Below are 15,210 nucleotides of genomic sequence, written 5' to 3' on the forward strand. Positions count from 1 at the left end.
TGGGAAAGGGGGCCCTGGTTAGGAGAATGAGGTTAAGGTTAGGAAAATGGTTAGAGTTAGCAAAATGCTCCCCTAACCTACGTGAAAAGTCTGTCCCATTCGAAGGACGAGAGAATTGTGGAGAACACGCCTCCCATGCTACAATTGGATAGTGTAATGATCGGATATGCACTGTACATTTCCGGAGGATTTCATTGGCCGCCAGCTCTACGATTACTTTGTAGCAGCGGATTTCAGCTGGTGCCCGGTACGGTATAGTATAGCGCATCTACGAATTTACGTTTCTGTGTTTGCGTTGCTGTCAATCTCAGCAGGCTATAATCCTGGATGATCTGAAACTACGGTACTGTCATTTAGTTTTGTGAGTTTTTTTTATATTGCGTTTGTATACGCATTGGACCGTATGGAGGGATGTCGCGATGATGGTCTGCTCTAGGAGAACCAAAACTTTGGTGTCGACATGCGTAATTTTGAGTGGCATGACCAATATTGTCTGTCTTCTCTACGTCGGCTGGATCACTAATTATGTGGCCAATGTGAACACCAAAGTCTCAGAGACAGAACCGGAGAGAAAGTTTGAAGATGACAACAAGGGAGAAACTCTGAAGATTATAGAGAGACTGGACCGACTGGAAAATGTGGTCAACCAACACATCCAAGGTAGGCTACATGCGGATTTACCGTTCTAGGGACAATGCATAGGATATGTCCACAGTTCTGTTTGAGCAAGTAACGTTACATATTTAGAATATTATATTAAATAAATGCCAAGTAAATTGGAAAATAATGTAGGCCTAATGTAAAATAAAATATAACCAAAACTCTTCCCTGAAATGCGGTTATCAATATCAACCACATTGTGTAGTCCAAGTACCGTAAAACGAACTAAGCAGTGGTTTTAACACCATGCTGATAGAGGCTTAATATTTTTTCAATAATAGGTTACAACAGGGGTAGGTAACTAGATTCAGCCGCAGGCAGATTTTTGCCGGGGGGATGGTTGGGGCCGGAACATAATTAAAATAATGTGTACACTGCAAATTGACAACAACGAAGCCTAAAAATAGATTGTTATTTTCCAATACAATCATTTCATACCTTGTATTTGTTGGAATACTTGGGAACAGATTTCCTAAATTAACGCATTTGAGATGAAATCTTTGTGGTTTTATTGTAAATATGTTGTATCAAAAACAAAAATCCTGGGGCAAAAAAAAAAAGAACTTGCGGGCATGTGTTACAATATGATGGACAAATAGGAAATATGAATTAGTGCTGTGCACTTCACACTGGCGGTCAGAATGCAGAGTAGTGCCGATGCTGGGGTGAACTGATGAGTAAATTTAGCACTTGGAGCATGCATTTGGCCAAGTACTCAGTGTCACATAGATGCACTCCTGTAGCTGGTGCCGTATTACATTACTGTGGATCTGTTTATGTTGTCAATGATATCTGTTAGCATGGAGGGAGCTGAGGAGATCACTTGACAAACTGTCAGACCTCAAAAGACCTTTAACACCTAGCCTAATTCTCTCAAATGTCTGTCTGTTCAATTTAGCCCTTTTATGATGAAATGAGGGATAGCATGGAGTTTCACATCTTTGCAGTGGACCATAGGGTGTCAGATACTCATGTGTAAGTGCTACTTCTTCAAATATAGAGTACATGGCAGCAGTTTGTGCTGCATGTGTACAGTAGAAGACATGTCAGGTCTTGTTTCCCATTAGTTACCACCCAGCCCTGCTACCATCAAATACAATTTTATTTGTCACATGCTTTGTGAATAACAGGTGTAGAATAACAGTGAAATTATTACTTACTGGCCTTTCCCAGAAATTCAGAGATAAATGATAACGCAAGGAATAAATACACAATGAGTAATGATAACTTGGCTACATACACGGGTCACATAACAGAGTCGATGTGCAGGGGTATGAGAATGGAGGTATATACACTATATATATACAGAAGTATGTGGACACCCCTTCAAATTAGTGGATTCGGCTATTTCAGCCACACCCGTTGTTCACAGGTGTATAAAATTGAGCACACCGCCATGCAATCTCCATAGGGAAACATGGGCAGTAGAATGGCCTTACTGAAGAGCTAAGTGACTTTCAAAGTGGCACTGTCATACGATGCCACCTTTCCGACAAGTCAGTTTGTCAAATTTCTGCCCTGCTAGACCTGCCCCGGTCAACGGTAAATGCTGTTATTTTGAAGTGCAAATGTCTATGAGCAACAACGGCTCAGCCACAAGGTGGTATACCACACAAGCTCACAGAACAGGATCGCTGAAGTGCATAACAAATGTCTGTCCTCAGTTGCAACACTCACTACCAAGTTCCAAACTGCCTCTGGAAGCAACATCAGCACAATAACTGTTCATCGGGAGCTTTGTAAATGGGTTTCCATGGCTAAGCACAGGCCTAAGATCACCATGCGCAATGCCAAGTGTCGGCTGGAGTGGTGTAACGCTTGCCGACATTGGACTCTGGAGCAGTGGAAACGCGTTCTCTGGAGTGATGAATCAAGCTTCACCGTCTGGCAGTCCGACAGACGAATCTGGGTTTTGTGGATGCCAGGAGAACACTACCTGCCCCAATGCATAGTGCCAACTCAAAAGTTTGGTTGAGGAGGAATAATGCTGTTTTTTCATGGTTCGGGATTGGCCCTTCAGTTCCAGTGAAGGGAAGTCTTAATGCTATAGTGTACAATGACATTCTAGACTATTCTGTGCTTCCAACTTTGTGGCAACAGTTTGAGGAAGGCCGTTTCCTGTTTCAGCATGGCGATGCCCCCATGCACAAAGCGAGGTCCATACACGCATGGTTTGTCGAGATCTGTGTGGAAGAACTGACTGGCCCGCATAGAGCCCTGACCTCAACCCCATTGAACACCTTTGGGATGAATTGGAATGCCGATTGCGAGCCAGGCGTAATCACCCAACATCCGTGCCCGATCTCACTAATGCTCTTGTGGCTGAATGGAAGCAAATCCCTGCAGCAATGTTCCAGCAACTAGTAGAAAGCCTTCCCAGAAGAGTGGAGGTTGTAATGGCAGCAAAGGTGGGACCAACTCCATATTAATCCCCATGATTTTGGAATGAGATGTTCGACGAGCACGTGTCCACATACCTTTTTCATGTAGTGTGTGTACATATAAGTAGGGGTATAGTGACTAGGCTAGATAATAATCAGAAGCAGCAGCATGTGATGAGTCAAAAATGTTTAATTAAAAAAATGTAATGTCTGACTTTAAAAAAAATAATGAAATTCACTGTGGAACCTCAACTGGTGTGGACCATGTTAATTCCTTAGTGATGTCGACACTAATGAACTTGAAGCTCTCGACCCACTCCAATACAGCCCTGTGGATGGGGGCGTGCTCGGCTTTCCATTTTCTGTAGTCCACGATCAGCTCCTTTGTCTTGCTGACGTTGAGGGAGAGGTTGTCCTGGCACCACACTGCCAGGTCACTGACCACCTCTCTATAGGCGGTCTCGTCGTCGGTGATCAGGCCTAACACCGTTGTCGGTGATGGTGTTGGAGTCGTGCGCGGCCACACATTCGTGGGTGAACCGGGGGAACAGGAGGGGCCCCCGTGTTCAGGGTCAGCGTGGCGGATGTATTGTTCTCACATAGGTGATCCTCTTGTCCAGGTGGGAGAGGGCAGTGTGGTGTGCAATAAAATTGCGTCATCTATGGATCTGTTGGGGGCGTTGACGTGAGCCATGACCAGCCTTTCAAAGCATTTCATGGCCACAGATGTGAATGCTATAGTCATTTAGACTGGTTACCTTGGCGTTCTTGGGCACAGGGACTATGGTGGTCTGCTTGAAACATGAAGGTATTACAGACTGACAGGTAACACAAACTGACACCCTCTCACACAATTAAAATGCTCTCTCAGCAGGGTGCTCTCTCAGCAGCTCGATCGGCCCTCGCTAGGCCCTCACTAGGCCTATAACGCTGAGCTTTAATTAAACTTAAGAGGGACTGCCACACTGCAGTCGGTCCAAAACCCTCCTCGGGAGGTTCATAATGGACTTAACCTCCATAGGGGACAGTCAGGAGCGGTTTGGAGCTATGACCCGCTCCACACCCACCTCCTCTAGAGGGGGGTGTGTGTGTGGGTAAGTCATGCATAAAGTACACCTGTCTCACTCTTACCTAAGCAGTGTGTCACCAAGTTTGTCAAATAAAAAAAATACACTTTGCATGATGGGTTGCGCTGAGGATCCGTTGACATTTCACACATGATCTGTTTGACTTGGAATCCAATACTGGATGACTCTGTCACTGTCGTTCACTATCATTTGGGACTTTGTCACTACCCTTTTGGTGCTCCCCATAGCAGCAGAGGAAAGGCGTCTGTGCTCCTGCCCTGCGGCTATTTACTTGACTGACAGTCCTTTGGCAAGATAAGAAAAATGATTCTTCCCACTTTCTCTCAGGTCATCCAACCTGCCTCACAGTTAACACGCTTTCTATCATACAGACTACTCTGTAGAATATACAGCTGTGCAGAGTGTACATATTTTTTTCTGGTGTTAGTATCTAACTACTATTTTTTTTGCTAAAATTGCTAGTGAATCGTTTTGGTGGAATATACACTGTGGCCAGTTTATTAGGTACACCACCCCATTCACCAAAATGAAAAAATGCTGATGTGTTTTGTGTCTTCAGGAAGAATAGTGCTGCATCGAGCAGAAATAACATTAATTTTCATGCCATATCCTCACTCTGACTCCTAGAAGGGTGTCAAAATTGTTATACTATTTCATCTTGGATTTTTACAATCACCACTTTCAAGTGCACAGCAGTGGCAGTAATTTATTTATTTATTTGGGTCAGCTCATTATGTTTTTGCTTGACAATGAATTGCTCCCTTTTTTGCCTGAGGAAGATTTGTGCTACTTTGCCCATGTTTTTGTATGGTTGCTGTCTGATGACCCACCGCACTCTTTCACAACATCACAAAGGAGATTTAATATGTCAAAAGAAAGCTGTGGGACTTTAAATAGTAGGCTGCCTTCGTTTGAATTGACAATGTTATTTTCTTCAATCAGATGTTTTGAAAGGTCTTTTATTGGCTGTACAGAAGGTACTTCTTAAAGTTTTGAAAAATGCTCTATATTTAGATCAATGCTGCAAAATCATAATTTGTCATTTTTCATCTGTCTAATCAAAACCCTTGTCTGATGTCTCGAGCTTCACACGTTTGCTGATATCTGTGAATCAATATATATCTGTAATCCATATTGAGCTGGGACTCTGATTACCTCATTCACAGCTGTTGATGAGGAAACGGGGTTTGTCAGAATGTAAAATAAGATTATACTCTATGATATAAAATAGATTATGATCTATGATATAAAAAAGATTATGATGTGAATGCATCCTTCCACAAGTTAGACCGACACCGATCCCACTGAATCCAGTGATTTACAAACAGCTAGGTGAAATGTACAATCTTGTCTCAAACAATGTTTTTCTCTCATTACATATATCAAATACTTTGGGATTTGATATTCCAAGGTTATATTGGGAATGTTCATTTCCTCCATTGATGTGTACATTACAGTACCTTTCTCCTTGAGGTCAGTGCTCAAACTCGGATTTCTGCTAAATATTTAGAGTCAAAGGATCTTAACACAAGTCTCCTTTTTGGCTAGATGGTTTTCACAGTAGAGTATGTTGGCGTAATCCTGGTCATACGGTGTAGATGAGCACAACAGGGGTGCTATAGATATAGATGCCCCCATCCTGTCAACGGTGAAGTTGTTGCTTGAATGAAAGAACACCACACAGCTTTTGACAGTGAACGCCGTTGAACCTTTTTTTGAGGTTCGGAAGCTGATTTCAGTTCAAAAACTCCACCGTTTTATTATATACTAACTGTAAAATGGCAAATGAACCAGAATGAGGTTTTTATTGGGTGTTCTCTAGTTAAGCTTCTGCTGTAAGCTCTCACAATAATATCTTGAAGATAAATACACAACGGAGGGTTTGAAAGGACGAGAGTACTAAACCAAATCTAGTACTAATGCTCAATCGTGAATTGTAAATAGGAGCTGGGTTTCAGTTCAACCGCTGTTTAGAATCTGTGGAATGTCACTCCTGAACTCAGACCTACTTGTGCTACGTTCTGTACATTGAGTCGGGAGCAGCATGCTTGTTATTTGGCCAGTTGTACTGCAAGGACTTCTGATTGGTCAACCCCAGGCTGTTGTGGGGTGGGGGGGGGGGGGTATAAATGGTATCCTGTTCCTTTGTTCAGTGGAGAAAAGCTGAGGACAGGGGAGACTGAACATCTACCTCCCAGCATAACCTCTTGATTTGTCCTTCTCAAATAAACATATTTTTCTCCCCCTGATATGCTTTGGAGTTTGTGTTATTGAAGAATAACATCAATTGCTAACACTCTCTCTCTGTAGCTGCTGAGGCTTTTCTCTCTGCTGGGTAGTGGATAAATCTGCCCGTCCACCCATCTGTGCTGTAGTGTACTGCTTATTGACCTTAATCTCCCCTGTAGAAAAGGAAAAACATTTCTGGGCCCCAGCCTTCACTCGATATTGATGTTTTGCATCCAGAGACAGTAGGTGGTTGGTTTTGTCCAAATATATTGAGTTTTCTGAGACATTCTGTAAGTTGTGAAGAATCCAAATTTCCAGCTCAACAGACCATGTTTATAGCAGTCTTTCTCTCCGCTTAATGAAATAGTTTGTCATTTTCCATTGGCAACGAGGAAGCATTTGTCTATGCCCCCAAACTACCCAGTGACACCGGAGAGGAAGTATTCACTCACTTTGCAGGGCAACACATACAATACAAAGCTAAATTATGTAACTTAGATTCTGACTTTTTTTTTAAGAATTCAGAGGATCTCTTATTTTCATACTGTACACAATACATATTCTACAATTTAACAAGACAATTGTTTATACAGAAAGGTAATAGCAGGTAAGCATTTACTGTCTAGAACTGGTGACGAGGTTGTCTCATTATCTATTGCCCCATGACCACTCCTTGACGATCACCTTTCCTTGTTCTGAACCTCTTCTCTGGGGTTCCGGTCTTCTCAGGCTGCTGTGGCTGACTGTGCTGTGTGATAATAACATTCCTGCCCTTTCACCACTTGTGGAATTAGAAGATTATTATTATGATGATGATGGTAGGACTGTACATCCAAAGATCTGCTACAAAACTGAAATTGTGTATAGCTCAAGGTTCCTTTTTTAGGTGTGAATATCCCTCTTTTAAATATGTACCTTTTTTATTGATCTTAGGTGGTCAGTTGTGCCTTCCATATGACACGAGCAATGTTGAATGGTGCTTGCCACTTATTCCTGTTTGTCAGGTCTCTACTGACAAACCAGCCTGTGACTATCAGGCTGTGACAGAGTGACCACACAGGAGGTGGAGAGATCTCTCTTGGCTCACTCAGCATCCCACCATAAGTGAAGTTGCTTGGTTGAATTTTTTTTTTGTGGATATTTCATGTCTGTGTAAGAAAAGAAAAAGCCAATTATTCTGAGACCGCCAGATGAATCATCTGAGTCTCACGAACAGACAGTTCTCCTCCTGCTGTCATGAGTACTACCACAGACTGAGGGTGATACGGCTCCAGATGAAGCCCAAGCGGCACAGGGCAATAATAATTACCATCTTCTCTCCTGGATTATGGGATGAATGTTGTAATTAGAGGCAATGGGATGTAACTCCAGATTAATTAGGCAAACAGAGAACCTGCGTAGAGTGCTGGATAAACCAGAGCGAGCGGAGTGTTCTCATCTCTAAAACTCATCAGAGATAAGTAGCAGCATACAGACTGGGATAAAGTTAAGAGGATGAGAAACAAAGCAAACAACTACACAAACGCTCTCGCTCTCTCTCACCCACACACGGACTCTCTCTGTCTCCCTCAAACGCTCGCTTGCACTCACTCACTCACTCACTCACACTCACACACTCTTGTAGGCCAAATCAAACGCGAACGAGCACTGCTTCGCGTAGATGCGAGAAACCGACTTGCTTTCTAATTTGAAGCGCACAACGCTTTTGACGGCATTGACGCTGGCGGCCCGTCTGTTTTCAGTCATTCACTACCGTGCATTCTAATTCCAGTGTGTACATGCTCTTTGCTCGTTCGCGCGTCCTTTAATTTGGCTGTGTGTGTGTGTGTCACACACACACACACTCTCTCTCTCTCCCACCATCTTGCTTTGTGACTCCCAAGCATTGCCTGCATGCATAAACATGCTCACAATGCATCATGTCCTACGCTATTTTACCAGAAATGCATCACTATATGCTTGAACCCCCTTACATTCTCTTTCCACCATACTTATCTTTGTCCATTCCCACAATTACCATGGTAACCCATGATTGGTCAGCCGATTGCATGACGCTGCCAGGGCAGGAAGAAGACACAGTTCAGTGCCACTCTTGCACATTTCCTTTTCAACCTCGAGTCATGCAGAAATTCCAGCTGCCTTTTGTGTGGATAGTTCTTCTTTTATGAACCTAAATACAATCAATATATTATGAGGCAGCTTTTGAAACCTGTAACAGTTTTAAGCATGTCGGCGAATGATGTTTCCGTAACAGATGGAAATGGAACCGGGTTAGTAGAGCTGTCAATCAATAATCAGAGAGCTACTCTGTTCAACACAGGATATAGCACAGAGAGAGAGAGAGGGATGTCCTTGGTCAAGTCGGATGACCTGTACTATAGGCTAGATAGCCTGAGAAGTATTCTTTTTGCATTTGACCATTTTAGATTTTCAGCAGTGCATCACAAGATTGTGCCGTTTTGGATTTGTGGAGCGCTGTGCTACAGAGAGAATCCCAAAGGGGAGAGACGTATGGAATAGGGACAGCACTTCATAGCCACAACATGCAGAATACTGTATTCTATACTGCTCCCATGAAAGGATACAGTGTATTGGAAATAATTTGAGCTCAAAATAATTCATTGGAAGTTAATTGAGTTTGTCTTACTCAAATTCAAATTGAATTCCGGAGATGCCTTCAAGACACCCTAGTTGCCCAAATTTAAATCGAATTCCGGAGATGCCTTCAAGACACCCTAGTTGCCCAAATTCAAATCGAATTCTGGAGATGCCTTCAAGACACCCTAGTTGCCCAAATTTAAGAAATAATTTCCTTTTGACATGTTTTGAATTGCTGCAAAATTGTCATTTGTCCCTGGAGTGGCTTGAGTCTGCCTTTTACCATGTCAAGGAAAAGATCCCTCTAACCACAAGAAAATGAATGCTATCTAATTAGCTTTACATTATGCATATGCGAAATATGCTGTAGCAACAGGAGGTGTATTCCAATTTCTGAGACTTAAGATTCAATGTGCATAAAAGCACCTGTGGCTTCTCTGTAAAGTGTTCAGTAGAAACATGTAGCACCTGCATCCCCCTCCGTCCTCCTCAGGGGTTTGTGAGCTGCCATCTGCCCAGCACAGGCTGCTCTCCGGTGGGCTTATTATAACTCCGGGGCCCCTCCACGGAGCCATGCGATGGAGGTTAATTGGGCATCTGTTCTGCGAGCACACTTCTCATCGCCATCTGAATGTCGCTGCTTTTTATCCTGTCTCACTAACGCCGCCGTGTGAACGAAGCAGTGGATTAATCAACGTTATGAATTGGCTGTTTTAAAGCGAGTACACTGTGCTTTGAAACAGCTGTTGTAGGCTAGACTGTAGCATAAATCAACCACAGACAACACCACCATATACACCCTCCTATGTAAACCACCATGGTTGTGATTGATTATATTCCAGTAACCTGCATTTGCACTAGTCTGATGAATCACCCTAAACCCCACGTTGACCTACTGATTGTCGTGGAAATTTCCTCTATTTACCAAATCATGGGAGCAAACCACAACACAAGTCAGAGTTAGTTGTCAAAGTCCATCTTTAATTATATGAGCTTTATCACAACCCTGTGACTCTCAGAGAAATCAATTCAGTGTCTATTCCTGAATTCTCTGAGAGCCCCCCTTCATTGCAGCTGAGTTCCTTTTAATAGCAAAAAACACACATAGTCAGACAGCATAGACATAATAAATCGTTCAGCTTTGTCTCCTTACTCAAACCCCAGAACCATAAACCAATACTCCATATCAACAGGCATATATCAAATTGTCATTTAGATACAACCAATTCTAAATACAACCAATCCTGGACAAGCTCACGGAGAGGATAGAATGATTCCAGACACTGCCATCCTCCTTTCCCCGATGGGAAAAATAGGGAGTGAACTGGCACACACACAGTGGAGCAAAAGATATGTTTACACATGATGACACTTTGACCTCTCCCCTCTCTGCGGCCTAGTCTTAGTAACTTAGTCTTGACATAGAACAGAACTGCAACCTCGCCACAGTATTATACAAAAATACCATTCTTGATGAGAAGTAACTTACAAACATATGATGAATATAAAACATCTTACATATGTTACCAACAAATTCTGATTCTTCCACAACATGATCCACCCACATACTGGCCTAGCTGTGCCAGCTGACCTGGGGCATGACTGTGCAATGGGCATAGAAGCAGCGGTGGGCATCTGAGTGTGTGTGTTTTTCTGAGAGGGTCTGTAGAGTTGGAGTGCCCTTGCCAGTTTTGCCAGATGACTCTCGCTGGGTTTAGTGAGCTAATGGTTGCGATTTGGCGAGAGAGACCGTACATATTTGACACCAACAGATGATTGACGGAATGGGAGCTTTTGTGGATCTAACGCCTCTTGTTATTTTTCGGGTTGTCACTGAGAGGACTGGAGCACGCTCACAAGTGTGAAGTTCAGATGCATTTCCAATCCTCTTTGAAGTGTGGGGGCGTTGCATTTTGATTTCATCAGTGACACGGTGACACCCGCACATCAGATGAGAACTTCCTGGGTTTCAGGCACCTCTTGAATATTCCACTCTAGTTAATGGATCTCAAACAGCCTCCAAAACAGTAGGGTGGACTGAAGGTCAAGAGGTCCGCTGACCTATAGGCTCCTCTGCTCTGACCTTTACATGATATCTATCTATAACCCTCACCTGACACAATGACTTTATTATTTATTGGCTTTTTTGCTTGTGTAGGGAAAGGTTCAAAATAAAAGTTTTCTTCCGAACACTTAGTTAAAACGGGCCCTAAACAGTAGGTAATGGTGCAAGAGATATTGCCACCAGCCTCTGTCAGCTGTCCCGACTCTCTCTTTAAATGAGGTGCATGATAATGGTGGCTGGGATGTGTTCCTGCCCGCTGCTGCGGGTGGCGCCACCCGGAGGTCATGGACAGCAGGCAGATGCATACTAAACATCTCTGACTGAGCTGATTTGGATGTGGCTTTCTCTACTCTGTCAGATTTAGAATCCGACTCATCAAGTCAGACTGATACTGAAGGCTGTGCATACACTATACAGGGTGACACGCATCTGTGACAGAGATGAGGAGGACACTCTGGGTGTATTAACCCATAAAGGCTTTAATAGTAGACTCGCGATGACATAGATGCTCGAAGTAAACAACAGTAGTGGGTCAATTTCCTCAACAACCATTTTAAATAGGTTGTCTTTTAAAGTAGTTAATTACCTCTTGCTGTGAGTTTTTGAAGTCCTGGGCTCTGTTTACATAAATGCATGGTAAACAGATTGGTTATTGTAGTGCTTAAAGGGCACAAAGAATTACAACTGCCCTCCCAGCCCACAGATGTGAGGACTCTGCCCTGGCTGGTCAGGCAGATGGTCAGCAAGAATCCCATTCAGTCCTACGTCTGAATCTCCCGCGCATAGTCCCCCCCCCCCCCCCCCCCCCCCCCCCCCCCGCCCAGCATACCACAGCCCTGCCCATCCCAGCGTCTTAGGTAAGGGCCCTTCAGCTTCAGTAATTGTGTGTCTGCAAGAAATTAATACATGTATATGTGAGTGGGCTGTCTGTTCCTTTTAGTCTCTCTGGGGGGGAGGTGGCAGGGCGAATACGTGCAAATGTTGTATTTAGTCTGTCAGGTCAGGTTTTCCTCAATGGCCTCGGCAGAACAGAGGTTTGCCACTGGCTGCCCTCTTTCAGTTTGGCATATTATTGAATGATTTAATATCATTGCAGTTGTCTTGACCCTGCGTGTCATTACGTTGCAAGGGTAACCGTGCACCCGTACTGTGCCACATGTTCAAAACTCAACATGGAGCTTGTGTAGCCCTTGATTTCACTCACATTAGCTCTTACTATTCCCTCAGTCAACCTCTGTCCCTGATGTGATGGGTAGGACTTGAGAGCGAGGCCTTTTTTTCTTCTTTCAAACCTTTTTCGTTTCCCTTCAGGCCCACGGGGCCTCGAGAGACCCTGTCTGTTTTAGTTTGAGGAAGCACACTTAGCATTTTGATCCATTTCATTCACACTTTCTTCGATGTGGACCTGCAGAGGGGAAATTATACGAACTCTACATCAACACATAAACACTTTGTTGCAAAATGGGATGGGAAATTATTCAAAGCATATGCTAAATGTAATGCATGTATTATATAGTCATAATTACTTGCATTGCAAAATAGCCATTCAAGATGACTGTTACCTTGAAAATAAGCTAAAACAGTAATGGGGACAATTATCTCTTATTGAGCTGTTTCTTTTGATAAGCAGTCTCATTGGCATTTGCTAAGTCACTCCACCGCCAGCAACAACAAATGAATTCAGATCACATATTAGGCCTCGTCTATTATCGCAGTTCATGATCTGCTTTGTGCTTGTTGGAATAGTGCCATACTCCGTACAGCAGTGGTGCCTCATCACTCGCAGCTAAAAGTACAAATCAGTTTTGCCAGTGTCCGTACAAATCGAGGAGGCGAGACTGCCACTGTTGGAAAAACTATTGGTTGCTCACATTTTACAAGGCCATTTGCAAGCTCAGTGTGGCGGAGGGAAATCCGAGTTGGAGTGAACCAGTTATGAACTTTTATCACGTTAATTAGTGGGCTTTGAAAGCTATAATGAAGGAAAAGCTACAGGCTTAGCTATGGTTAGTTTGATCTTTTGAAAATCTGGAGGCTGTAATTTAAGTCTAAAGAAAAACATCTTCATTTAGGCATTCTGGTTGTGTTATGGAATGAATATTAACTTCATTTGAAAGAAAGAATTGTAGACGCTACCTCACTTTCAAACCAAGCCAAACTAAGTCCATTATTTTTATTATAGTAGATCTTTTTTTCTTGATTGGTTTCTAGCTCATTTGACTGTGTTAAATGCAGTGGTGGTAATTGTACAGTAGAAGATGCAATCAGGTGCAGATTTGACTGGGAGTGGTTTGAACAAAGGCATCAGCATTGACCTCCAGCTGTGGAGTAATTGGTCTTTTGAAGACTTAGTTTTCTTCTCACTCAGGGGCCATGTGCTTCCTAAACTTGGGCCCTGTTTTCCTGATTGGGAGCGTAAGTCTAGCATATTGTGGGCAGGAGTGTGCTGCAACTGCCTTGTTCTCAGGAAAATATTTTAAATCTCGATCACTGAATATTTAAACTCCACAACACTACGATTTAAGATTTCATTTTGAAGGATATAGGTTGGTCCTGACAAGTGAATACCATCTCCATTGACCCTGCATTTCTATCAGAATGACTGTAATGAAAGGTCACGTGACGACATGCATTAGTCCTATCGTTTTATAAAACCTCTCAACTTGATTGTCTCTCGATATATTACAGCAGTTTAATCTGTGCAGTCCGGTCTGTATCATCGAGATAATTTTGAATCGTTTTCGTTTTTTTTCCCGAATTTGTCACAATTGTCCATGCTCCCGTCTGGCAGGCGGTACCAGTGCATCAATGCTCAGACCGACATTCTCCTAAACAGCTTCTATCTCTTGGTCATAAGACTGTTAAATGGCTAACAACTACTGCTCTCCCTCAGACTATCCTCGGTCACGCTTACTCACACGTGCACACACACACACACTCACCACACCCTCAGTCACATACTCATTACTGATGCCTCACACTTACACCCCCTCACACCTACGCTGCTGCTAAAATGATTATTGATTAGATTTATTACTACCACTATGCTGCTGTTAATTAAATATTGATTTCCATTACCATTTAGTATCTATCTATCCTGCTTCTGGTCACTTGCTCCTGTTTTACATGTATAAATTACCATTAGTATGTTACCATTTTAAGTATTTATATATTCCTGCTACAAGTCCATTTTCAGCCCTGTTTACATGTTTAGTGCATTCAGAAAGTATTCACACACCTTGACTTTTTCACATTTTGTTGTTAGAGCCTGAATTTAAAATGGATGAAATATAGATTTGTCACTGGCCTACACACACAATACCCCATAATGTAAAATGGGAATAGAAATTTGTCCAAGTGTGAAATATAAAAGAATGTCTTTAGTAAATCAGTATTCAACCCCTTTTTTGTTATGGCAAGCTTAAAAACATTCAGGAATAAAAGTGTGCCACATTAAGTTGAATGGACACACACTGTGCAATAATAGTTTGAATCACTATCTCACCTCTGTACCCAACACATACAATTATCTGTAAGGTCTCTCAGTCAAGCAGTGAATTTCAAACAGATTCAAGTATTCACACCCATTGCTATGAGACTCGAAATTGAGGTCTGGTGCATCCTGTTTCCATTGATCATCCTTGCTGTTTCTACTTGATTGGAGTCCACCTGTGGTAAATTCAATTGATCGGACATGATTTGACAAGGTACACACCTATCTATATAAGGTCCCACAGTTGACAGTGCATGTAGGAGCTAAAAACCAAGTCATGAGGTCAAAGGAATTGTCCGTAAAGCTCAGCGACAGGATTGTGTCGAGGCACAGATCTGGGGAAAGGTACCAAAATATTCTGCAGCATTCAAGATCCTTAAGAAAAGGCTCCTAAGAATCTCAGACCATGAGAAACAAGATTCTCTGGACTGATGAAACCAAGATTGAACTCTTTGGCCTGAATGCCAAGGGTCACGTCTGGAGGAAACCTGGCACTATCCTTCCGGTAAAGCATGGTGGTGGCAGCATCATGCAGTGGGGATGTTTTTCAGTGGCAAGGACTGGGAGACTAGGCAGAATCGAGGGAAAGATGAATGGAGCTATGTACAGAGATCCGTGATGAAAACCTGCTCCAGAACGCTCAGGACCTCAGACTGTGGCGAAGGTTCACATTCCAACAGGACAACGACCCTAAGC

General features: G+C 42.9%; 1 protein-coding gene across 1 annotated transcript in view; it reads left to right on the forward strand.

Annotated features, from left to right (window-relative positions):
* The first annotated feature begins 233 nt into the window (after positions 1-233).
* The window catches only part of LOC139416292 (UDP-N-acetyl-alpha-D-galactosamine:polypeptide N-acetylgalactosaminyltransferase 18a), an 89,441-nt gene continuing 74,464 nt past the window's right edge, over positions 234-15,210 (forward strand). Inside the window, exon 1 of the mRNA XM_071164782.1 lies at positions 234-660. Coding sequence (XP_071020883.1) covers positions 420-660 — 241 coding nt within the window. The 5' untranslated portion in view covers positions 234-419. The remainder of the gene's footprint in view (positions 661-15,210) is intronic.

Source organism: Oncorhynchus clarkii, chromosome 1 (genome assembly GCF_045791955.1).
Source record: "Oncorhynchus clarkii lewisi isolate Uvic-CL-2024 chromosome 1, UVic_Ocla_1.0, whole genome shotgun sequence".
Classification (NCBI taxonomy): domain Eukaryota; kingdom Metazoa; phylum Chordata; class Actinopteri; order Salmoniformes; family Salmonidae; genus Oncorhynchus; species Oncorhynchus clarkii.